The sequence below is a fragment of the Apodemus sylvaticus genome, chromosome 22 (assembly GCF_947179515.1).
Source record: "Apodemus sylvaticus chromosome 22, mApoSyl1.1, whole genome shotgun sequence".
Classification (NCBI taxonomy): Eukaryota; Metazoa; Chordata; class Mammalia; order Rodentia; family Muridae; genus Apodemus; species Apodemus sylvaticus.
Genome location: NC_067493.1, coordinates 1550759 through 1577811, shown reverse-complemented (window position 1 = coordinate 1577811; position 27053 = coordinate 1550759). Strand labels below are relative to the sequence as shown.

The window sequence follows — 27053 nt, the reverse complement described above, 5'->3', positions numbered from 1 at the left end:
GAGTTGTTCAAGACACCTGTGGTGGTTATTACATGTCTCATATTTATAACATCCTCTATATGGGATTTTTATGTGATGTTTTTCAGCTATCTGAAGAAAGTTTGAACAACTCTGATCTTTATAACACTGATCGCATTCATAATTTTTTCTGTAGTGTGAATTACAACACATTTGACTGTGAACTAGAACACACAGAAGAATTTCCAAATTCCGAGAACTCATAAAGGTTTTCTACACTATGAGTTTGTGGATATTCCCCATAAACTATAAAACCAATTAATTGCAAATGCCTATCATATTCCTAATGTCTATCAAAGGCAGAATACTAATATCTTCTTATTGTTTCAGAACAAATATTTTATGTTGCTTCTTTCAATTTCCCTATGCTCACATGGTTTTTATCCATTTAGACACTTCATATACCAAATAAAAATGAATAACAAATGAAATGTTTACACAATGTATTCACACTCCTTGAATTTTTGTTTCTCATAACACGTGCAATATAGGCTAATATTTCTCTACAACAACATTCTTAAGTTTCTTAAAATGTGCTCTCACCAAACTTAACCATATTTCTACAAGAATATATGCATCACCAAATTTATTATGGACTATTTTCTTAATAGAATATTTTGGATGGAAATTTATCACTATTCTATTTGCAATATCTAAGTACTATGAGACTATACACATTGGAAGGTACACAGTACAGCTCTAAAGGAGCTACATATGCAATGGATACACTAATCAGATATCAGATCTTGAGGTACCTGGCTTTGTAAGAATATTATAATCATAGCTACACTGAAAGGACTGTTATTTTATACTCTTGCTCTTCGTTGAAAATTCCGGAAGATATTGAAATTCCCTCAGAGGGAAACTTGCACATGAAATTTACCTTTCATGACTTCCACTACATTGACACTGTTTTTCAAGGTGATTGTCTTCCCGATTATAGCCTAAAACAGAGTACCAGAAAATCAATGATATGCTATTGGAAATTAGGTACAATTCAAGGTACTGTGAATTTTCAATGCACTATGAAATTTACACTGAAAATTCAGTTAAACTGAATTATTCAGCTCAATCTTCATAATTCACAATTAAAATGACAGGAGATCATCAATAAACAAGAAACATTTCTTTTCTTTAAAAAAATAAGTCTTACCTATAGCTTCGAGGTTCAGGTAGGTTTCCAACATCACATCTTTGTAGAGATTCTTCTGGGATGGATCCAGCAGATTCCACTCTTCCTCAGTAAAGTTCACATGCACATCATCAAAAGTCACTGCATCCTAAATACCCCATACATGTGTACAACACAAAGTCTGATATTAACATCACTGTAAAGGAAATATATGCTTCCTCAAAAACATTCATATACTTGTGATACTTGCTCCACTTATATTGAGACTCAGAATTTACAATCACTGTATCATTTTAGATGGAGCTTGAATGATAAGATTTACATGTGTCACTTTTAAACACTTTGAATAGGATACAACCTTGCCATAGAAATGCCAATTGAAAGGGAGATGCAGGGGAAACAGATAATCAATACTGAGTACACATTTGCAAAATTGTATGAACAATTACTAACTACAAAACTGATGGGCAACCTGGGTGTAATTGCTCATGCCTTTAATCACAGAGGCACAGGCAGGTGTATGTCATTTAGCTTGACGCCAGCATAGCCTACGTAATGTGTTCTAGGAGACAAAAAGTTATATATTAGAACCTCAATACTCAACAAATATCATCCAAGGAAACAAAAATGATAGAGAACTCATAGTTCTTTACTAAAAGTTCCTGAAATGAATTAGACATTCAGTTCAGATATGTAATTCATTTTGCAGAAACATGAAGTCCAACAGTTTACACTATAACATTAATAAAAAGTTACTAAAAGGGAATGAATGCTTAAACAGTTAAAATGAACAGATGAAAATAATAGTTATATATAAAGGTTGACCATAAATAAGCAACAGAGGGTAGGAGAGAGAGCTCAGCAGTGGAAAGCTCTTGCTTGTCTTCCACATTATGTTGGTTAATTTCTTGCAAACACATGACGGGCAACAACTACTCATTATTTCAAGATCAGGAGTTCTGAGGCCATTTTCTGACAACAGTATAGATGAGACACACATGAAATTCTCATTCATGCACACAGGCAAAATAGTCCTATTTATTCAAACATTTCAGAACAAACACAAGTCTGAGGCAGAAAATCATATACCTGGTACCCAATGACACTAATATTTCAGATAATATTGATGTCATGAACATATGCAATCATGAGAAGCAAAATATAACCTCTATATTTGGACAATTTTCAAAATTAAAGATATGGATATAAAACAGCATGAAAAGATATGTTTACAACATATGTAAACATATTTTAGAAAAAAATTGCAGGCAGATATGTACAACCAGATACTACGAATTTGAGTAAGGTATCCAAGACATAATAGTACATGCATGTGTGTACACACTTACAAAGGAATAATAACGATAATGTATAGAATATCCACACTACATTTCTTTGCTCTGAAGATGATAAACAAGAAGGAAGGCTAAGGAACTGAATCGATGGCTCAGCTGGAAATAGCAATGACTGCTCTTGAAAAAGTCCAGAGCTCAAGTCTCAGGACCCACATGGTGGCTCAGAACTACCAATAATGAGATCCAACAGCCTCTTCTGGAGTGTCTGAAGAAAGCACATTATACAGTGTGCTTATGTATAATAAATAAATAAATCTTTAAAAAGAAACATGAAGGCTAAAAGGAGTGTAGTTAAATTTCACTCAGAAGTGGAAATAAAACAATCATAGGAGGAAGATGAAAGAGAAATAAGAGGAAGGACACGTAGTTAAAAAGGGGGAAGGGGAGGCAATGTATATGTGTGGTGAGAGAGAAGGAAGGGCCACAGGGCAAGAAAAATTAATTGATGTCTGCATGTGTCAGGGGTTTAAGGGTGCAGGAATCTTTAGGATGTGCCACAGACCACGAAATGGAGGGCAACAAAGGAGTCTATAGGCCTGATCTTAGCTGAGTTGCATAGCAGTGATATATGGACCCTAAAGAGGCCACATCCTGCAGCCAGACAGGACCAGCGGTGGAGAGGTAAGGACACTAACAGAACCGATAATGTTCCCACCCAAAAGTTGTCCTGTCTGCTAGAAATGCAGGAAAAAGATGGAGCAGAGAATGAGGGAATAGCCAGACTACACCCTGCCCAACTTGAGACACACCCCATTGGCAAGCACCAATCCCTGACATTATTGACGATATATTTGGTCATACTTCCAGAGAGTAGCTTAGCATAATTGTCCTCTGGCTGATGTTTCCAATACAAACACAAGGAGGACCCACCACCCCACTGCTCAGCCCCCAGTATCTCCCCTTTGTGGGTAGATAACCTTTGCTCACCATGTCTCAATTTCAGAGGATCCCTGAAGTCCCCTCACAGCACCCAACAGCAAAGCTCAAGCCAGGGCAGAGAGAATTATTCAAGCCTTCACAGCCACAGCGAACACCACAGAAAGGCACCTAGATGTTCCCGCCTCTTTGTCTGACTGGCAGGTCTACCTGGTGGCCTTGATTGGCCAGTGAGTCTAATCCTTCCTAAAGGCAAAAGTCTGTTTCCTGTCCAGAGCCAGTCCCTTTCCTGATCTCAGGACTGGTTTACTCTTAATTAGCATTTAAGCCTAAACTCCAGGAGATCTCACCCCATCCAGCCCTGAGGGAGGACTTACCATTCCTGCTGCCTGCTCCTCCCATCTGTTAGTAATAATCCTGACTTTAGACTTTTAGTCCTTTCCTGAAATTCCCCCACAGCACTTGCCTGCTTCTTCCAGAAATCAAGGTGAACAGCTTGCATAGCCCAATATTCAAGGTACAGTGAAACTGTCAAACTGACTCAGGAGGGGAAAGTTAACCAGTCTATGAGCATTAAAGAGGGATTTTTGGAAGCAAGAATTGTTTAGGCCTGGTGGTGGTGGTACACACCTTTAATCCTAGCACTTGGGAGGCAGAGGCCGGTGGATTTCTGAATTCAAGGCCAGCTTTGTCTACAGAGTGATTTCCAGGAGAGCCAGGGATATACAGAGAAACAGTGTCTCGAAAAACCAAAACAAAAAATAGTAATAATAAAGTTTTTTTAAGGGGCTGGTGAGATGGCTCAGCTGTTAAGAGCACTGTCTGCTCTTCCAAAGGTCCTGAGTTGAAATCCCAGCAAGCACATGGTGCCTCACAACCATCCGTAATGAAATCTGATATCCACTTCTGGGGTATCTGAAGACAGCTACAGTGTACTTAAACATAATAAATAAATAAACTTAAAAAATAGAATTTTATTTCTTCGTTTCATTCTGGCCTCACGGTAATTGCAGCTCCCTTTCTCCAGATGATAGGTATCAAACAACCCTGGGAGAAAAGCCAGAAATATAAGGGAAACCCTGTTGAGCATTATTATTATCCAGCACTTCTTCATCAGTGGCTCAGTGGAGATAAACACAGTTGGATTGGTATAGTTTCTCTAGATAAACATGTCTGAAATCATAAAGGAAATAAATCTAACTATATAGAAAGGTTAGTTAATAGAATGTCCCAATAAAGGCTGCCATCCAAAGAGAATTAGAAAAAGCAAGGACTGGTTGATTTCATGTTGCAGGATATTAAAACTGATATTCAGTATATACAAGAATTTTGCTAAAATAATTACATACTAATGCCAGTTTAAAAATTAAAAACAAAAACCAAAAACAAACAAAGAAAAACAAAGAAATCAATTATTTTTGTTAAAAAATATTGTGTCAGACCCCCCCCTGCCAAAAAACCAACAAAACAAACAAACAAACACACAAAAAAACCAAAAAAACCACTGTGTTCAATATTCTTTATATGTATATAGTTTGCCAAGAGAATCTATAACCTAGATCAAAGGTGGATCTAAACATCTCAAAAGATCAAGATCAAGAAAGGGTTTCTTACTTCAAAAGGTATAATTAAGAAATATCCCACCAAGCAGAGGTGGCACACGCCTTTAATCCCAGAACTTAGGAGGCAGAGGCAGGCGAATTCCTGACTATGAGGCCAGCCTGGTCTACAGAGTGAATTCCAGGACAGCCAGGGCTACACAGAAAAACGCTGTCTCAAAAAAAAAAAAAAAAAAAAAAACAAAAACAAAAACAAAAACAAAAACAAAAACAAAAAATAAATCCCATCAGTGATTACAGTGTTAAAGTGAGGAACAGGGTAAGGTTGTTAAGGTTAATGTGATTAGGAAATTTAGGGTTTAAGATAGGAGTAGAGCTTTATATTAAGTCCCAGGGTGAGGGTCAGGGTGAGGGTTAAGGTGGTCTCCATCATTCTTGATGGTCTCACTGAGTCTATAGTATGCATATCACACAAAGATAAAATATCAAGTTTAGGGTTTGGCTCAGGGTTAGTGCAAAGGATTTTTTGTGGTTTGTGAAATCAGCTTCTATCTTTTCTCTCCTCTGCCTTCCTTGTCCTCATTTTCATAATCATATCAACATCTGTTTTCCTTCCCCAAAGAAAGTGGAAAATAAATTATCCAAAAATCTGAGATTACCTTATCCAAGAAATTGGGATTTCCTGACTGGAAACGTCATTACTACTGTGGGGAGCAGGTCACATAAAATAGAAAACTGCAACAGCTTTGATTGTGCTGTGCTACATTTCACTTGGGGATCCTCTCTCACTAGATGGAAGCAATCATGGAACTTGGTGCTCTTCTTTGATAATGACCTAGCCCTGCCCATCCCACAGCCCTTGACCCCAGCCAGCTCTACCTGATCATTTAAGTTCCTTGGGAAAGCACCAGCCCAGTCCTCTGTAAACTCTCCCAGGTCTTTGTCATTTCACAGCCCGGCCTGTGTCATTAAGGAACAGGATGCAGTTTATTGCCCTGTGAATTCCCTACCTGTCTCACCAGCTCACAGCCAGAAGCGAGGGCCGGGCACACAGCCCACTGATCCATGGCGGCCAGGCTTGGCTTCTGTTCCCACGGGAGGGTCGTGCCAGGAAACCACTGTCCCTGCCTGGAGGAGCACAGAGAGGGTTTGCACTCTGCCCCACTGCAAACTTTCCAGGGAGGAGAAGCCCATGTTTTGCCAGGCCTCTCCAAACTCAGAGACCACGTCTGCGGAGATGACAGGAGGATAGCGCGGAGTGACTCCAGAGCTCACAGACACCTTCAGCGTGGAGCACTATCTTCATCTGAAAGAGCATGCAGATGTGGTCCCGTCACCCCATTCCCCGCCTGGCCATTCCGTGCCCGCGCTTGAAGTTTGGCAATCCCAGCAGTCGATAAAAGCATGGGCTCACCTACCTCCCCCCTCTCCCACACCACGAACCGATACTCACGTTCAAACTCCCGGACCACTTTCATTCATAAAAATGAAAGACAAAAAATGAGGTTCCAGGAGGCTAGGAAACAGGCAGGGCCAGCGTGAGTGGCATCAGGGATGGGGCCAGCCATCTCCAGGTGACGGACGGGAACACCAACATGGCGCCCACAAGTGGCTGAGATTGACAGAACTGGGAAGGTGGTGGGGTAACGTCATGGTAGGGCCAGCAGTTGCCAGGTGACTGACAGGGGTACCAACAGAGCACCTGCCTAGGGCTGAGGTGGATGGACACAGGCCATGGGCGGTGCTATGGGTGACATCAGGGGTTTGTGCCAGTGGTCACCAGGTGACAGGAATGGTAACACAGCTCCATCCTGGGGCTGAGGTATGGATTCAGTGGTGACACACAGAAACACACACAGGGGCAGTTTGAATCTGAGTGTATTTCCCAGCTCTCAAGCAATGGTTTTTATACATAAAGAAACTGCAGGGGCCAACCCTAACCCCTCACCAACAAATTCAATTTTAACACATTTACTACATGTTTACTATTATACAATTATTTTCGAAGAAATTCTTTAGTGTTAACACATTTTCTATATATTTCTTTAATTTGATCAGAAATATTTTCTGTGTAACTCTTCAATTTTACCAGAAAAGGTTTCTACTTACCACTCAATTAATTCAGAAATGTTTAATATATCTAACATTTTACCTGTATTATTTTCCATGAAAATATTCCATTTTAACACATTTTTGTTTATATTTCTTCAAATTTATCAGAAATATATTGAATCAAAATCTACAAATTTCTTTTCTTTTCTTTCTTTCTTTCTTTTTTTTCTTTTTTCTTTCTTTTTTTTTTCCTTTGGTTATTCAGATTTGGTTTTCTCGAGACAGGGTTTCTCTGTATAGGTCTGGCTGCCCTGGAACTCACTCTGTAGACCAGGCTGCCCGCGAACTCAGAAATCCACCTGCCTCTGCCTCCCAAGTGCTGGGATTACAGGCTTGTGTCACCACCACCCACCTTACAGATTTCTTAATAAAACTGCTAAAAGCTGGAAATTTGTATTCTTATTGAATAGCCCAAGAGAAAATATGGAGGTAGAGTGGACCCAGATGAGGATATTCTATTCTTTCCTACCTTCGGTTACAGGAGTAAGTGGTGGTTTGTTTTTTAAAAAAAGTCCTTAGGAGACTTTGACATCCTGGTTTTCATGTGTGTGGGGATACAAAAGAACCAGCACACAGGGAGTAACCTTGAGCACGTTGGGAAAACACTCTGCTTAATCAACATGGTTGAGGAGTGATCTACCCAGTACTTCCATTACAAATTAATCTAGGGGTCCACCTGCAACTTCCATTTTACCCCTTTCTTCCTTCTGTGTAGACTAGACTAGCCCTCAACTCAGATTTACTTTGCGTTGTCTATCTAGCATGAGCATTAGAGGACTTTGCCACCAGTTCTTCAAAACGAATATTTCTATTTTCAGCAATTTCCTTTGGAAATTTCTGATTCACAAGGAAACTCACCTGCAGAAACAGGACTGGCTAAGTTTGTAGGTCAGGACAGTGCTTTCCCTGACACAGAGTACCCAGTTCCCTGGCCTTGGGAGTGTGCCATTTATGTGCGTGCTTTCTCAGAAGAGCTTCAGATTTTACCAGCCCTACTTCTATTGTTGGTCTTCCTTACAGTTGAATCCCTCAGTAGGCTATGCCAGATACCAGGCTAAAGAATGATTGCACAGCTCTCAGTGTCAAGAGGACAATTAAGTATCATTTCTTAAGGTTGGCTCTCTGAACATCATTTCTCAGGAAGTGTATGTAGTAAGTAAAATAAAAATGGCACAGAAATACTGACCAGCATGTTTTCCTTTGAATATTCAACATTTTCTGTAATTCACATCACCTAGAACTTTCAACAGAAGTGGAAAGACTCAGGTAATACATCTTGGATTCACTGAGAGAATGACTCATCCCTGGGACCAGGCTGTTCTATCAGCATTTAGGGGCGCACCTTGGGTTCAAATCAAGTCCCATTGCAGCTTGCTGGGCATAATCTGATTTGGTTGACAAAATGGAAGCACCAAGATACAACATCACGGACGCTGTTGGAAATGATTTCAGCTCATGTAAGCCAACAGCCAAGAAGAACTTGTTTGTGTAGGAAATTTGCAGTTAATAGAGCCTTGAGCTTCCAAAGATGTGCACAGACCATTGCCATTGTCTCTGGAGGAAGAGCAGCCCCACAGGGAGCCCTGTTGTGAAGAAGTGGCAGCACCTGGACTTCAGAGACAGAGCTGTGGATCTATGGATCATTGTATATACTGGTTGCTTTCTAGTTCAGTACTCGAGCTGTGGCCTCTACAAGGGTAGACAAGCTGACAGGAGGACTAACTATGGACCTGCCCTCCCAGGATTCCAAGACTCTCCTAAAATTCAGCGTGTATGAATGAATCAACCGGGGTCGTCCCTGTCTGTCAAATGTACTCTTTGACCATGGCCCCAAGGCAACAGGGAAACTACAGATAGATGAAATGACCAGCTGAGACAGAATACCAGTGGAGCATTGTCTGTGCCATCTGGAAAATCTCAGGCAAACAGAAAGGAAAGCAACTGCAAGGAGATTTGTGTTTGCACAGAATTTATTACATTGCGTGAGAGGGGGACAGTGTGGGAAGTCTTAGCACACTTGTAGGGCTGAAGGTGTCATTTACTTATGGTAGACACAATAAAGTCTGCTCTTTGAAATGTCAGAAGGCTGAGCTGTCAGGAAAAAAATCTCTGCACCTGCAATGAATCTCCATTCTCGAACCTGGGCACCATGCGTTTTGGTCAGCCTTTAGGAGCACAAGTTCCAGAACCAGAGCTCCAGCGGAATTCCACCTCTGCATGCCTGTCACAATCCAATTCTGTCAGCACAGCGAATGTTCAGCGGAACAAAAACACATATGAGGTATAAAATCACATGCTATATTGTCCTTGTGGAATTCTTGTAGGATTGTGGGGACAAAGCGAAGGTGCCAAGGGGAGTAAGATTCCCTGGATGGACATGCCTTGAACCTATCTAAGTCAGTGATTGCATTCCTGAACAAATCATCAGTAACAAGAAGCAAGTTGGGTAGTGTAGTGTCTATTCCTGGTTGCCAACTTGACTAAATCTAGAATGAACTACAATTTAGAATCAGAAGGCTCAACTATGATCCTAATCTGGAGGCTCAGAGATACAAGTTTCTGACCTGGATCTTGGCATGGAGATCTTGAAGCATAGTGGCTATGAATTCCAGAAGATTAAGACAAGAAGATCTCTGAGTTTAAGATCATCTGGGATTAAAGGCACACACCTTTAATCTGGGCAACACCCTCTACTGGAGACCACAGCCTTTAATCTGGGCTACACCCTCTGCTGGAGATATATAAGGACATTGGAAGAAGGAAGACCCACTCACTCTTCCTTGCCTGCTTGCCTCGTGGGACTGAGCCACTGCTAGATCCTTGGACTTCCATCCACAGCTGCTGCTGACCTTTGATAGGGAGTTGGACTATAGACTGTAAGTCATTGACAAATTCCCTTACTACATAGACACTGCCCATATGTTCTATGACTCTAGAGAACCAAAACTAATAGAGGGAGGGAAGGGATTATTTAACTTACACTTCCACATTGCTGTTCATCATCAAAGGAAGTCCAGACAGGAACTCAAGCAGGGCAGGAACTCGGAGGCTGTAGCTAACGCAAAGGCCATGATGGGTGCTGTTTACAGGCTTGCTTCCCCTGGGTTGCTCAGCTTGCTTTCTTATAGAACCCTCGAGTACCAGTCTAGGGATGGCACCACCCAAAATGGACTGAGCCCTCCCCTCTTGATCACTTATTGAGACAATGCCTTACAGCTGGATCTCATGAAGGCATTTCATCAAGGGAGGCTCCTTTTTTGTGTGTGATAACTGCAGCTTGTGTCATGGTGACAAACAAATCCAGTCAGCACAGATGACTAGATGAAGTTTAAAAACTTCCTGCAAAGAATTAGAAATAAGTATCCCAATTAAAATAAGTTCCTTGGATATAAGGAGTCAAATGGCCGTTTCACAGACTGGTCTCCAAAATATCTCAGGGAATAGATTCTGGGTTTTGGGAAGGTTTTTTAATTCAGAAATGTACGTTGTATTTACTTTGTTTGTAATTAGTCATGATTGTGTTTCTATACTGAAGTACATTTTACCCTTGCATGAAAATAGCCTATGTTATCTTGTTTAATGAAGTTTTAAAGTAAACAAACCAAGGTGAGAATCAGGAGACCCTGGTGGTCATGGACCTGTCTTAAGCACCAAGCACAGCATGCCTTTCCCTTCCCAACTCAGGAGTACAGGAAGGAAGGGCTTTCCTACTTAGCATGAGACTTGTTGTGCAAATCCATCCATCAAGAACATAGAGAGAAGTAGGCAGTATGTGGAAGTGGATGGATTTTCAGGGAAGCAATGATGGCTCCAAACCCTGCCAGGGGATTTTGTTTAAAAAAAAAAAAGGTTCTAGTGAAAAATCAGCCAAGACAACCAAGGACACACAGAGATAACACAAACAAATACAAAACAAAAAAAAAAAATTACCCACCTATAGAACCCAGATATGCAAATCTCATCTGAGCAACCAGAGTGTGTGGAGTTCCAGGTCCCTTCTAAGTCAGGCATCTCTGTACTGTCAAACCCCAGAGGCTGCTGTTGCAGAGGGATTGGCCATGTCTACATCCTATCTGACAATTGACCTAGGCTGTTTCACTCCTGTAGACGTGGAACTCACGTGTGTCCTAGAGTGGGACAGGAAGATTAGCTGCCTCTGTTGATGCTCTGCATTGTGTCCAATTTCTTCACTGATCTTCCCAGCCCACAGACCTTTCCTCTAAAATCTACTTCCTAAGGGATTTATTTCCTTGTTCTGAGAGTTGATACTTTTCTTCACCTTCTCTCTGCCCCACCTTCAACTTCTCAACACCACACACCCTTGTGAATGCTTGGATCATCAAAGAACCTGACCACCTGAAATTTTATCAGTGAATCTGTCTACCCAACATGAAAAGAATCTCTTGGGGCTGGAGAGATGGCTCAGCAGTTAGGACCACTGACTTCTCTTCTGAATATCCTGAGTTCCAATCCCAGGAACCACAAGGAGGCTAAGAGCCTTCTGTAATGAGATCTGATGCCCTCGTTTCGTGTGTCTGAAGACAGCTACAGTGTACTTTTGTTTAATAATTAAATCTTATATATATTCCTTCTTGTTTTAGAATTTGCTCTGTAGACCAGACTGACCTTGAACTCAGAGGCCTGTCTGCCTCTACTGTGCTAGGATTAAAGGTGTGCACAACCATGCCTGGCTCTGGAAATCCTTATTCAATTATAAACCATAGAGACATTTTGCAGATCCTCGGACACCATCCATGAGTCCCATTTCTTGGCTCTGGCAGTCAACCTTACACAGTAACATCTGAAATGATGGTGGCTTAAAGGAAGTGTTTTGTTCTTGCTTGAACCTGATATCCTGTCATCTCCTTGTTGCCAGTTCTGAAGATCTGAAGTCAAATTGTTCCTTTCTTGTAGTTGTAATCTACAGATCCCACAGCTCCAAATACCTGAAGCCCCTGCCACTTTTACCCACACTTCCACTCTACCCTTTTCTGGAAAACAAGATAAGAAACCCTAGTGGGTGGGCCACTCTGTTGTTGCTACCAAGTCTGTTACTCTCCATATTCCACCCCTAATGAAACTGCACCCACAGGGAAATTACTGCCATGATTAGTGACGACTTCCTAATCTAGATTTGAATCCTGACTTTGACCATAAAAAACAGTTTCACAGGTCTTGGGGAGGACAGATTTTAATTATGTACATTTTCCATCATAATCCAATGATTCTATATAGATTTAAAGTAAATTTGCTCAACATTTCAATTGAACTGTCAAAAGGACAAAATACAGAGACTTCAAGGCTCCTGGGCATGTAGGGCACAGTTCCAGCTCAGAAGTCCACAGAAGCAGCCTGAGGCTCTTGCTCGGTTTTGCTCTAGCTCCTCCCAGTGAATGTATTGGAGGATTCAAGGTGCATGCTCTGTACAATGCTTGGGTTCCTTCCTTTCCAGGGTCCTCTCTCATGTAAGCCTCTGTTTTTAGTCGTTTTGGGGGAGCTGCTTTGGCTCCAGAATTTACCTGGGGCAAGCATGTCTCCACCGCTGTTGGAGCTGTCATCTTCTTGTTGGTTCAGAGCCCATTGAACCTTCTCCTGGAAGTGGCTCCTACTTCTTGAAGACCCCAATATCTCTCTGCAGTTTCAGCCATTGGCTCCTCTCCATGTGGCTCTCTACAGCGTTTTTGTCCCCTCTCATCTCCAAATGCAGCTTCATCCAGCAGCGTGGCTATGCTGGGGTTTCCAGGCCCACAGCACCAGGGGTGCTGGCAGGAGGTATGGCTCATGACCTCAAAATTATCCATTGCCCAGTCCCATGCCTGTTCTTGGGTCATGTCTGGAGGCGTGTAGGGCTCTGGGTGGTCCTTCCTTCCAGGCAGCTCTTCCAAGGGTGATGCAGAAGCCATAGCTTCAGATTCTCAACCAAGCGGCAGAGATTAGCAGCTGATGTTTTCCAGGTTATAGTATAGTTTGTGAAAAATTAAAAGATATTTAATATTTATTTAGCTCTTATTTCATATCCTGCATGTTTCTCCTTGTAATATGTATTTAATATATTTACTTAAGGAGTGGTGGTAGATAGAACTCATTTATGACTTGGAAAAACTTGTGTAGAGATAAATTTATCAAATACATTTGACTGATATCTATTTTATGACAGCTGCCTTGTGTATTTGCCTGTATTCAAAGACAGAATGCCATGTTAATGATTGTTGGATGTAGCTCAATGGCAAACACAGAGTAATAGACTTTCTTCTCATCACCTTCGGGATCCTTATCAAATACTGACAAAATAATAGATCCCACAGCAAGCCTCAACAGATACAAGAAAACTGAAATAACCCCTTGTCCCTTGTCAGACCACCATGGGTTAAAGCTGCATTTCATCAACAACAGAAATACCAGAAAGTCTATTCAACTCTCTGCTCACTGACCTCTGCGTCAGGGAAGAAATTAAGGAAGAAATTAAATACTTCCTAGAATTCAATGAGAATGGAGGCACATTCATGAGACACTATGGAAGCAGTCCTAATAGGAATGTTCATAGTGCAAGGCTTCCATAAAGAAAGTAGAATGTTCTCATATCAGCAATGTAAAAGCCATATTAGTTAAGGTTCTCTAGAGCCATAGAACCTAAGAATGTCTCTCTATATTAAGGGAATTATTTTTTTTTAATTTTTTTTGAGACAGGGTTTCTCTGTGTAGCCCTGGCTGTCCTGCAACTCACTCTGAAGACCAGGCTGGCTTCAAATTCAGAAATTCGTCTGCCTCTGCCTCCCAAGTGTTGGGATTACAGGTGTGTGTCACTGCCGCCCGGCTTAAGTGAATTAATTGTAATGACTTGCAATCTGCAGTCCAACCAACCCAACTTTGGGCAACTGTGAATGGGAAGTCCAATAGTCTAGTAGTTTCAGCTGGTCTCCTGTACACACTGGAAACTTGAAGAGCTAGGTTACAATAGATGTGCTGGCAAGTCAGTGCAATCAGGCAGAGGACTCCTCCTTCTTCCACTGTCCTTATGTAGGCCTCCATCAGGAGGTGTGGTTCAGATTAAAGGTGTGTCCCACCAGTCCTGGATCTGGAACTTCCTTTGTCCCAGGCTGACCATGAACTCAGAGATCTGATTGCCTCAGTCTCCTAGGACAAAAGCCACAGACTACTTTGTTTGGGGCTACGCTTTTCCTGGCCACTCTTCTTCAAGATCTCCCTCCCAAGATGTGGATCAGAAGCCGGTGCCTTCCAACTTCAAGATCTGGATCCCAGGTGTGCCCTCTAATTCCTGATTGTCCTTCATTTCACACCTAATCAAGTTGACAGCCAGGAATTGCCATCACAATAAAGCACCCAAAATCTCTAGGGAAAAAAGGGAAGAATCAAACATCCCAAAGACTAGGAGAAGGCAAGAAATAATCAAAATCTGAGCTGAAATTAATCAGTTAGAAACAAATAAAACAATACAAAGAATCAACCAAACCAAGAGCAGGATCTTTGAGGAAATCAACAGCATAGGCAATTCCTTGAGTGAACTAAGCAGAAGATAGAAAGATACCATCCAAATTAACAAAATAAGCAATGAAAATGGAGACATAACAGCTGACAGTGAGGAAGCAGGAATAATTTTAGGACTACTTCAAAAACGTGTACTCAACAAAACAGGAAAATCTTAATGAAATGGATGATCTTCTAGACAGATACCCTTTACCAAAGTTAAATGAATATAAGGTAATGTTTTTAAAGAGCCCTCAACCCCTAAAGAAATAGAAGCAGCCATTGAAACTCTCCCAACCCCCCCCCAAAAAAATCCCAGAGCCAGATGGTTTTGGTGCAGAATTCTTCCCATCTCTCTTAAAAGACCTAATTACAATAGTCCTCAAACAATTTCTCAAAATAAAAACAGAAGAAACACTATCAAACTCATTCTATTTATCAAACTCATGTGGTTACCAAAACTACCAAGTGTCCACTTATTAGCACTCACTTATGAATGGATTTTATCCTTAAATTACAGGTACCATATCCACCTCTACAGACCAAAAAAGCTAAATAGAAAGGAATCCTAAAGCAAGGAATCTTGAATCTCACTTAGAATGGGGAATAAAATAGTCATAATAGACAGATGGGGGAAGAGAACTGGAAGGGAAAGATTGGGTAGGAGAGTGGGGGATTCAAGGTCAAGTACAGGAAAGCAGAGGAGAGATGGCCAGGTGGCCATGACAGTGAATGCAAGTCTGCACCTGACAGGGCTGAGGAGGAGGATACATTGCCTGGGACAAAGAAGGAGCCCAAGAATCAATGGTGTGACCTCTGCCCTGGCTCACTAAATTGGGGATATGGAACCTGAAGAAGCCACCTCCTCTATCCAGACAGGAACCCCAGTGGAGCAATAGAAACATCACCCCACCCAAAACATTCAACACAAAATTTACCCTGTTTACAAGTAATGCAAGAATGGAGGCATAAAGTGGGGAACAGAGACAAAGGGAATGGCCCACCAATAACCAGACCAGCTAGAGACCCATCCCATGGGCAAACACCAAGCCCTAACACTATTGTTGATACTCTGTGATGCTTGCAGACAGGAGCACTTTGCCCTCTGGGAGACTCCACCCAGCATCAAATCAGACAGCCAGGGTCTGATAGACTATGGCTATAGTGTGGATAGAGATTGGGGATTTTTTGGAAGAATAGGAAGAAAGATTGCGGGTTCTGAAGGGAATAGGAACTCCACAAAATATACAAAAGGGTCAACTACCCTGGACCCTTAGGGCTTTCAGAGTCTGAACCAGCAACCAAGAACACACACTGGCTGGATCTAGACATCCCTCCTTATAAGTAGCAAATGTGTTGCTTAGCCTTCATGTGGGTCCTCAACATCTGAGAGGAGTCAGGATGTGGGGAGGGTCTGTACCCCAAAAGATGTTGCCTGTGAGATAATTTCTACTATTTGGGGTGCTTTGTGTGGCCTCACAGGGAGAGGAAGTCTGCCAGAGACTTGAGTGCCAGGGTGGGTAGTACCTTCCCAGGGTGCCCCACTGGAACAGAAGACAAGGGGAGGGGCAAGGACGGTTGGAGGGGTAACAGGGAAGGAGCCAGTTAATGGGATCTAAAGTGACTAAGTAAAATAGAATAATAACAATAATAAATTATAAAATATTTTCTATTTTGGGCCTCATATCAGCTGGTGTATGCTGTCTGGTTGGTGGCTCGGTGTCTGAGTGTGTGCCAGGTTAGTAGTGACTGCTGGTCTTCCTATGGGTCGCCCTTCTCCTCTGCTTCTTCCAGCTTTCCCCTAATTCAACCACATGGGTCAGCCACTTCTGTCCATAGGTTGGATACAAATATCTAGTTCTGACTCTACCAGATGCTTGCTAGGCCTTCCAGAGTGCAGTCATGATAGGTCACTCTTTGTAACACCATAGACTCAGCAATAGTGTCAGGCCTTGGGTCCTCACTCTGAGCTGGATCTCAATTTGGGCCTGTAACTGGACGTCCCCATCCTTAGGCACCTCTGCACTTTTGTTTCTGCTGTTCTTTCAAGCAGGTACATTTGTGGGTCAGAATTGTTTACCATTGGATGGCAACCCCATCCCTCCACTTGATGTCCTGCCATTCTATTGTAGGTATATTCTACAAGCTCTCTCTCATCTCAGTAGGGCATTTCATCTAAGTGTCTCTCATGTGCGAGCTCTCTGGTATATTCCACAGGGTTAGACCACCTCCTACTTCCTGAGGTTTCCTACTTGAAATCATTCTGCTGGCACCCAGAGCACCAATCCTGTTCCCCTCATTACCTGATCAGATTATCCCTCTTCCCCTCCCTATTTCATTCTGACCCAAGGCCCTCTGTACTCCTGTGATTGGTTTCTTTGCCCTCCCAAGTGTGATTGGGTCCTTTGGCTTCTTAGCCTCCTTGAGTTCTGTATCCTGGCTATTTTGTACTTTTTGCCTAATATCTACTTCTTCTTGAGTGCATAGCATGCATATGGTTTTGGGTCTGAGTTACCTAACCTAGGATGATATTCTCTAGTTCTATCTATTTGCATGCAAAATTCATTATGACCTTATTTTTAGTAGCTGAGTAGCATTCAATTGTGTAAATTGACCACATTTTTTGTATTACTCCTTCTGTTGTGGGACATCTGGGTTGTGGACAGCTTCTGGATATCACGAATAAGAATAATGTGAACATAGTGGAATACATGATCCTGTGTTAGGGCAACACATTGGTATATGCTCAAGAGAAGTACAGCTGGGTTTTCAGGTAGATCTATTTCCAATGTTCTGAGGAACCGCCAAATTGATTTCCAGAGTGTCTGTACCCTTTTGCAATCCCACCAGCAATAGAGGAGTGTTCCTCTTTCTCCACATCTTCACCCACGTGTGTTGTCACCTGAGTTTTTCAACTTAGCCATTCTGATTGGTGTGAGGTGGAATCTCAGGGTCATTTTGATTTGTATTTCCCTGATGACTAAGAATATTGAACACTTCTTTAGGTGCTTCTCATCTGTCCACGATAACAATGTTGTGAATTATCTGTTTAGTTCCATACCCATTTATTTATATAGTTGTTTGCTTTCTTGATGGTTAGCTTCTTGAATACTCTCTTTTATATATTAGCCCTCTACAAGATGGGAGAATAGTGGATACTTTTTCCCAATCAGTAGGTTTCCTATTTGTCCTCTTGACTATGCCCTTTGCCTTACCAAAGATTTCCAGTTTCATGAGGCCCCACTTATGAATTCTTGATCTTTGTGCCTGAGCAGTTGAAGTTCTGTTTGGGAAATATACCCCTGTGCTAGTGAATTCAAGACTCTTTCCAATTTTTTCTTTTATTACTATATGTGTATCCAGTTTTATGTAGAGGTACTTCATCCACCTGGGCTTAAGCTTTGCCCAAATTAACAAATATGGGTTTATTTTCATTTTTCTACATACAGATTGCTGGTTAGACCAGCACTATTTATTGAAGATATATTCCTTTTCCATTGTGTATATGTGTATATATATATATATATATACATATATATGAAATTACTCGGCACTTATGACACCCTCACATGTACATGCAGGCAAAAGAGAAATGCACATACCATAAAAAAATTAAAAATATGTTTATTCACATTCTGAGTGTCCAGCTTGTTTATTTTATTATTAAAAACAATTTTCTTATTAATAAAAGCATTTTCTCAAAAGGAAAAGAAAGACATGTGTCTCAGTAGGGCTTTCACTGCTGTGCACAGACACCATGACTGAGGCAACTCTTAAAAGGCCAACATTAAATTGGAGCAGCTCACAGGTCAGAGGTCAGTATGTTATCAAGGCGGGAACATGGAAGCATACAGGCAGGTGAGGAGCAGGAGAAGCTTAGAGTTCTATATCTTCATCTGAAGGCTGGAGATGGAGGACTGACTTCCAGGCAGCTAGGGTGAGAGGGTCTTAAGACCACACCCACACTTACACAGCTACTCCAACAAGGCCACACTCTCTCCAAAAAGGACACACCCACACCAAAAGGGCCACATATAATCCAACAAGGACATGCCCACTAAAACAAGGCCACGCCCACTACAACCTGGCTACTCCCACTCCAACAAGATCATACCCAAAGGAAAGGGACACACCAACTACAACAAGGCCACACCCACTCCAACGGGGACACATCTAATTCAAAAATTCCATGCCTACTCCAACAAAGCCAAAGCCAGCAAGTTCAAACCCATTCCAAGAAATCTGAATGCCTCTGTGCTGGATCTCTGCCAGGAATAAAGGAATAATGTAAGTTGTAAAGGAACAATAAATTCATTAATAATTTAGAAGTCCCTAGTGCTCAAAAGGTACCATTATTGGTCAAAGTCTCAAAAATGTTAAAAGTCCAGTGGTCAAAATCTCTACTGTGATAAATCCTATCATGCAAGTGTTATCTATACATTCAAAAACAAAAAGAACATCATATATCTTAAAATTCAAAGGATATACTATATCATTCCTAAAGGTAATAATGAGGGAATGTTGGAGCTAAGGCAGACCAAAGCCAGCTGAGCAATCTCAAAACTCTGCATCTTCCATGTCCAATGTCAACGTGTTCTTCAGATCTACAACTCCTTGCTGCTTTGTTCACTAAAGCACAATTCTTTCTCTTAGACTGGTCTTATTCCATTATTGGGCAGTTATCACACAGTTCTAACATCTCAAAAACTTGAGGTACCAAAAATAACTTCAATATCATAGCTTCTTCTTTCAATGTCCTGGATACACAAATGATCATCTCTGATCCTCCAAAGAGTTTGGGTCTCTTCTCCAGATCTTTCCTCTTTATAACCCTATGTTGTAATTGACTACAATCTACTGCTCTGTCTATTCTAGCTTATCAACCCATGGTACTTGCATGTTTAGTGTGTTGTGGTCTTTTGTTGCAACGAGGCTTGATCCATAACCATAAGCTTTGATGTCCTGGAACATACTCAGAAATCTACCTTGATCTTAGAGATCTGCAGGGCTCTGTCTCATGAATACTGGGAAAAAAAGCATTCAACACCCAACCTAGACAGAAGCTTTTCCTTTTAGATATTAATTTGAAAAGCCAGAATAGCAATCAATATCCATTCATTGTCAGATTGAAACATACTTGTATCTTCATACTTCAACATGAAAACAATAACCAAGTAATAATGATTCCTAACATGATAAAGTTTACTTTCATACAACTGCAAATCCATTTGTTTACCTGGATGGAATCTTGCCATAATGTAACCATTCCTTTAATACCAATGAATATCCTTGATCACAGGATTTAACTTCATTCAACTTCCTGATAAAGTCTTATGTTTTGAACCTCCCACTTAATTCATGATTGTATTCATTAGGTTTATCTCTAGAACAGAGAATTAGGAGACTTCTCACTTGTGAATATACTTTTCCACATTGATTACATTAATAAGGTTTCTGTCTGTTATGTGTTCTTTTATGTCTTTGGAGCTTACTCTGAAATGAAAAAGCTTTACCTCATTGATTATATTCATAAGGTTTCTCTCCAGTATGTGTCATTTTATGTCTTTTGAGATCACTGTGATATGAAAATGCCTTACCACATTGATTACATTCATAAGTTTTCTCTCCAGCATGTATTCTTTTATGTCTCTGGAAATTACTCTGAATTGAAAAGGCTTTACCACATTGATTACATTTATAAGGTTTCTCTCCAGTATGTGTTCTTTTATGATATTGGAGAGTATTGTGACGTGCAAAAGCTTTACCACATTGATTGCATTTATAAGGTTTTTCTCCAGTATGTGTTCTTTTATGATATTGGAAAGTACTTTGCTGTGCAAAGGCTTTACCACATTGACTACATTTATAAGGTTTTTCTCCAGTATGTATTCTTTTATGACAATGGAGATTATTCAGCCTGGCAAAGGCTTTACCACATAGATTACATTCATAAGTTTTCTCTCCAGTATGTTTTCTTTTATGATATTGGAGATGACTGGGTCTTGTAAAGGCTTTACCACAATGATTACATTCATAAGGTTTCTCTCCAGTATGTGTTCTTTTATGACATTGGAGAATACTCAGTCTTGCAAAAGTTTTACCACATTGATTACATTCAAAAGGTTTCTCTCCATTATGTGTCATTTTATGTCTTTGGAGATGACTGGGTCTTGTAAAGGCTTTACCACATTGATTGCATTCATAAGGTTTCTCTCCAGTATGTGTTCTTTTATGATATTGGAAAGTACCGTGCTGTGCAAAGGCTTTACCACATTGACTACATTTATAAGGTTTCTCTCCAGTATGTATTCTTTTATGACAATGGAGATTATTCAGCCTGGCAAAGGCTTTACCACAAAGATTACATTTATAAGTTTTCTCTCCAGTATGTTTTCTTTTATGATATTGGAGATAACTGGATCTTGCAAAGGCTTTACCACAATGATTACATTCATATGGTTTCTCTCCACTGTGACTTTTTACATGCCTGCAACAATAATTAGCACATGAGAAATCTTTGCCATATTCGTTACTCTGGTCAATCATGTAATCAATAAGAATTATGATTACATTTTGGTCTAATTATATAGAATCATCAGACCTTAAGGTTTTTGCACCTTGGATATTCATGGTGTTCTTCCTCATTATGAGGTGTTCAAGACACCTGTGATGGTTATTACATGGCTTATATTTATAACATCCTCTTTTTATATGGGATTTTTATATGATGTATTTCAGCTATCTGACAAAAGTTTGAACAACTCTGATCTTTATAACAGTGCTTGTATTCATAATTTTCTGGTAGTGTAAATTACAACACATTAGACTGAGAAGCAGGTCACAGAACAATTTCAAAATTCCTTCAAAACATATAGATTTTCTACACTGTGTGTTTGGGGATGTTCCCTATAAAACTACAAAACCAATTATTGCAAATATTTATCATATTCCCAATTTATATCAAAGGCAGAATACTACATATCTTCTCATTATTTTAGAACAAATATTTTATGTTGCTTCATTCAATATTCCTATACTCACATGATTTTTATCCATTGTGAAACATGACACATGGTATACCCAATAAAAAAGAATGATAAATGAAAGGTTTACACATTGCATTCACACTGTTTGATTTTTGTTTCTCATAACATGTGTGATGTAGACTAATGATTCTCCACAATAACATTCTTGATTCTCAAAAAATGCCCTCTCACCAAACGTAAACATATTACTGCAAGAATATATGTATATCCAATTTTACTATGGTCTATCTGGGCTAGCGTCCTTTGAATGTTTTAAATATAAATTCATCAGTATTCAATATGCAATATTTAAGTAGTAAGAGAGTATAGAAATTCATAGTTCCAACGAATATTTCTAATGGAGCTACATATCAAATGTATGCTCAAATCAGATAACAGATCCTGAGGTGCCTGGTTTTGTAAAGATATTATAATCATACCTACTCTTTAAGGACTGTTATTTTATACTCTTACTTTTTTTGGAGATTCCAGAAGAAATTACAATTTCCTCAGAGGCAAATTTGTATTAGCTTGCACAAGAAAATTACCTTTCATGTCTTCTACTACTTTGACAATGTTCTTCAAGATGATGGCCTTCCCAATTATAGCCTAAAACACAGTACCAGAAAATGAATGATATAATTTTTGGAAATTAGGCAAAATTCAAGTTTCCGTGAAACACTGTGAAAGTTACAATGACAATTCAGTGAAACTGAATTATTCAGGTCAATCTACATTATTTGCATTTAAAATAATTGAAGATTGTCAATAACTTAGAAACATGTGTTTCCTTTAGGAAAAAATAACAGTCTTACCTATAGTTTTGAGATTCAGGTAGGTTTCAAGCATCACATCTTTGTAGAGATTCTTCTGGGAAGGGTCCAGCAAATTCCACTCTTCCTCAGTGAAGGTGACATGCACGTCATCAAAAGTCACTGCATCCTAAATTTCTCATATATGTGTAAAACACAAAGCATGATACTAACATCACTGTAAAGGAAATATATGCTTCCTCAAAAACATTCATATAATTTTCATTCTTGATCCACTTATTTTCTGACCCAGAAGTTATAATCACAGTGTCATTTTAGAAGGATCTTGAATTATAAGATTTACCTGTATCACTTTTGAAAACATTGAATAGCATACAACCTTGCCAAAAAATACCAATTGAGAGGGAGATGCAGGGGAAACAGATCCACAATGCTGAGCACACTTTTGCAAAAACTGTAGGAACAATTTCTAACTACAAACATGATGGGCAAGATGGGTGTATTTGCTCATGTCTTTAATTAAAGAGGTACAAAAACGTGTATGTCATTAAGTTGGATGCCAGCCTGGTCTATGTTAACATGTTACAGGACAGAGAGAGTTGTATATTCAGGCCTTTATTCCCCTGCAACAACCAAGGAAACAAAAATGATAGAGAACACACTGTTCTTTGCTTAAGTTCCTAAAAAGAATTGTACATTCACTGAAGTTCTTTATTCATCTGGCAGCAACCTGAAGTCCAACAATTTAAACTGCAACATTAATAAAATTTACTAAAAGTGTATGCATGTTTAAATAGTTACAAATAGACAGATGAAAATACTAGCAGTGTAAATGTTGATCATAAATAAGCAATGTAGGGCAGGAGAGAGAGCTCAGCAGTAGAAAGCTCTCGTTGGTCTTCTACATAATGGGGGTAAATTTCTGCGATATGCATGGATATCAACAACTACCCATTACTTCAAGATCAGGAGTTCTGTGGACATCTTCTGACAACAGTAAAGATGAGGAATTCATGATACTCACATTCATGCACACTCCTATTCATTCAAAATTTCCAGAACAACCACAAGATTGAGGAAGAACATTATACATACATACAAATGCAAATAGCATATATCAGTTGTATTAAGGCCACCTAGCACATAAGTAGCAGAATTTAAGGGAATTCTTCATGGGGGTTCTCCAACAACTGGAGTAGGGACTATCCCTAAAACTGATGCCTATCTCGGGAATCCAATGACACTGAAGCCTCAGGTAGTACCGATGTCATGAACATATGCCATCTTGAGAAACAGAATATAACTTATATATTTGGCAACATTACAAAGTTAAAGGTGTGGATGAAGAGCTGCACAAATGCATATGCATATTGTACATGCCACATGGTTTATGTGGTTTCTACATTGACTCTCAAGACGACAGAAAGAGATTCACAGAGAAAATTTGCCTTGAAAATGAAAACAAGAGGAATGCAATTAAAAATATTAAACCACCAGGCTTGCAAAATAGTTTAGCATTAAATGCAAATGGGGCTAAAGCATCTTATGTGTTTAGAGTTAGAGTCCAAATGATGAATGTATGAGAGCATGAGAAGAAATCTGAATGATCAGGATCAACTACAGCACAGTAGACACACAGAACAAAATATGTCCTGTCCTAAAAAGCAGGGAGACACCTGGAGCAGAGACTGAGGGTATGCCAATGAACATCGCCTAGCTGGAGACATACCTTATGGGCAATCTCCAATCTTTAACATTATTATTGATACATTGTTATGCTCCCAGACAGGAGACTTTCATAAGTGTCCAATGAGAGGCTTCACCCAGCAGCTGACTGAAATAGGTGCAGAGAACCACAGTGAAACATGGGATGGATCTTGGAGATTCCTAATGAAGACTTGGAGAAGTATTGAATGCCCTGAAGATGGTAGAATTCCATAGGTAGTCTAACAGATTCAATGACCCTTTAATCTTGAGAGACTGAACCATCAACAAAATAGCAGACACAGGCTGGACTAAGGCCCCTGGCACATAAGTAGCAAAAGTTCAGGTTATACTCCATGAGGGTCCTGCAACAACTGGAACAGGGGCTTCCCCTAAAGCTGCTGCCTATCTTTCATGTCTGTTCCTTTAACCGTACTCCAAAGTCTGGCCTCAGTGGAGAGGATTCACTTAACCCAGCAGAAACGGAGTGGGGATATCCAGGGAACCCAATCAATTCCATTCTGAATCTGGATGATATAGGCTCATGTTTATTCTGTGATGAAAATGCATTCAATCTACAGTGAAGCTAATAGTCTGCAGAAGCTCCTAGATGGCTCAAATGTCTAAAGTGTCGACTGACACTCAAGACAATATCTTGAAAGTCAAATCGTTTAAAATCAGAAAGCAATTTACACAGCTCTACCTAACACTGTACAAAAACCAGAGACAGCATAACCTCTCTCCTGACTAAGTCCCTGGGGAATTGTTAAGATCATAATTTCCTGCCTGAGACTTCTGCCAGCTTTCAACATGAGCAAGAATTCCCTCTTGAACATACCCACCAAACAGGTCAGTAAAATGGGAAAAACGCAGTCAATATTCTCTGAAAATACAGACAGCAAACAATACCTTGGGAACAAAATTACCACCTAAACAAGACAAACCCAGAGACAAGTATCTCGACATATCACCACAAACCCAGATACTTAGATATCAGCATAGGAATATAATTCACATAGGCCAGGAAAATATGTCAACAAGAAATACAAGGTGTCCTGTCACAGCAGGTCCTCAAAAATTAAAACGTGCAAGAGTTCTGATACAAAAGAAGTTGTTTTGTGGAAAGGAGAGGAGTGAGAACTTGGGGAAGGGATAGGGGTGCACAAGAGGACCTGTGGACTGGAACACATATAGGGAGCAGAGAGCCTGGGATGAGAGAAGAGAAAGACTATAATGGGGGCTTGTGTAGAGAACAGAAACAGGGAACAAATATAGAGAGCAGCTGAAGCTAGTGCTCCATGTATATAAAGCACACGTGACAACAGCAGCAGCTGATGGAGGCAGGTAATGACTTAAGCAAGTGCTAAGTCCCTGAAAGCAGGCCATTGAAATCGCCTGCACGTTGACAACTACAGAGGCAAAGTTCACACACACTGAACAAGAAAGTAAGATAAAGAGAATAAATGGATTTATTGGTCAAAAAATAATTTGTGTATAAAATTTTACTGGCACTAAATAACAAGGAACACCACAATGTATCAAAAGCAAAGACTTCAATTGACTGTAATAAAAGAATATCAGCTCAAAGGTCAAGAAAATAGTTTTAATGAAATCTTACATGAATATTTTCTAAACTAAAGATAAAGATTCCTATTAAGGTACATGAAGCATCCAAAATACCAAATAAAGTGAAACAATAAAAATTTCCTTGCCACAAAATATCCAAAACACTATACATGTAAAGAAAAATGAAACCTGCAATAAAAAATGAAACAAAAACAAATCATAGGTTAAAATAGACCTATTAGTTTCATACTTACCCTCTCAATGTGTAGTGTAAAACACAAAATGTTTTGGGCATATCCTTCAGAGACAAGAAAAGCATTCATGATGCTTCTACAAGCAAACCAATGGTACAAATGATTTGGGAAGATCCAGCCTTGATAGTAATGATATTCAGAGGTCACCATCTTATTTAGCAAGTAAGAAGCATCACTAGAACTGCACAGGTAGTCGCATCTAGCTGATGTTTCCCATCCAACCACTGATAGGAGCCTGCACCTCAGCACCCTCTGATCAGCCACCTGTTCCTCCCCATTGTGGGACGATATACTGTGCTTACCATGTTCAGATTTCAGGGCTTCCCCGAGGTCCCCTCACAGCACAACACAGAACAGCAGAGCTCAGATCAGTGAACTATCCTGGTCTGCAAAGCCACAGGGAACTTGAAGAAAGGTACCCGGAAGATCCCGCCTCTTTCTTTGAATGGCAGGTCTGGCTTGAGTTCTAGATTGGCCAGTAAGCCTTACCACTCCTTACAGTTAAATTGTGCCTCTAGTCTAGGGTGAAATTTTTTACAGATCTTAGGAGTGCGTTGCACTCACTTAGCATTTGTGCCCTGCCTTGCAAGAGGACTTTCACACCAAGCAGCCCTATGGAAGGACCCCACTATTCCACCTCAGGCTATTCAGCTGCCTGCTACTCTCCTTGTTAGCAATGACCATGCACTTGACAGGACCTAAATTCAGACCTTGCTTGAGATTTCCTCTGAGCACTTGCCTTCCCCTTCATGTAATCAAGGTTAATAAGTTGCATAGCCCATTCCTCAGGTGCACTGAAGATATCAATCTGACACACAAGGGGAAGGTTGCCCAGGATATTAACTTTAAGTAGTGACTTTAGGAAACAAGAGTTTTCTTTTCTGGCTTCATGCTCGGCTCAGGGAAATTGCAGCTCCCTTTCACTGGAAGATAAGTCCTTGATTTTGAAGTTTCCCTTGGCCTTGGAAGACAGCCATTGTTAGAAGAAGAGGACAGCTTTCTCTGAGACATTATAATAAATCTTCTTTCTACACACACAGAAAAATTCACCCTCTCTATGAGATATTTTGATCTAGAGAATCTGTGCTAACACAACTGTGGTTTTTTTTCTCCACCTTGCCATGGAGAAAGATGTGCTGACTATAAGGAGTGTTCCAAAATGTTTGTCATCTGTTTCCTGGTTTTCTCCCGGGC

The 27053-nt window shown here is 40.2% G+C and overlaps 1 protein-coding gene across 1 annotated transcript; it reads right to left on the bottom strand.

Moving 5' to 3' along the window:
* Positions 1 to 872: 872 nt before the first annotated feature.
* Positions 873 to 25928, bottom strand: LOC127673191 (zinc finger protein 239-like). Its single transcript, XM_052168800.1, is given in 6 exon segments — positions 873 to 962; positions 20219 to 20233; positions 20235 to 21024; positions 22111 to 22171; positions 22378 to 22504; positions 25860 to 25928. Coding segments are annotated over 6 exon segments (1152 nt in total).
* Positions 25929 to 27053: the final 1125 nt, after the last annotated feature.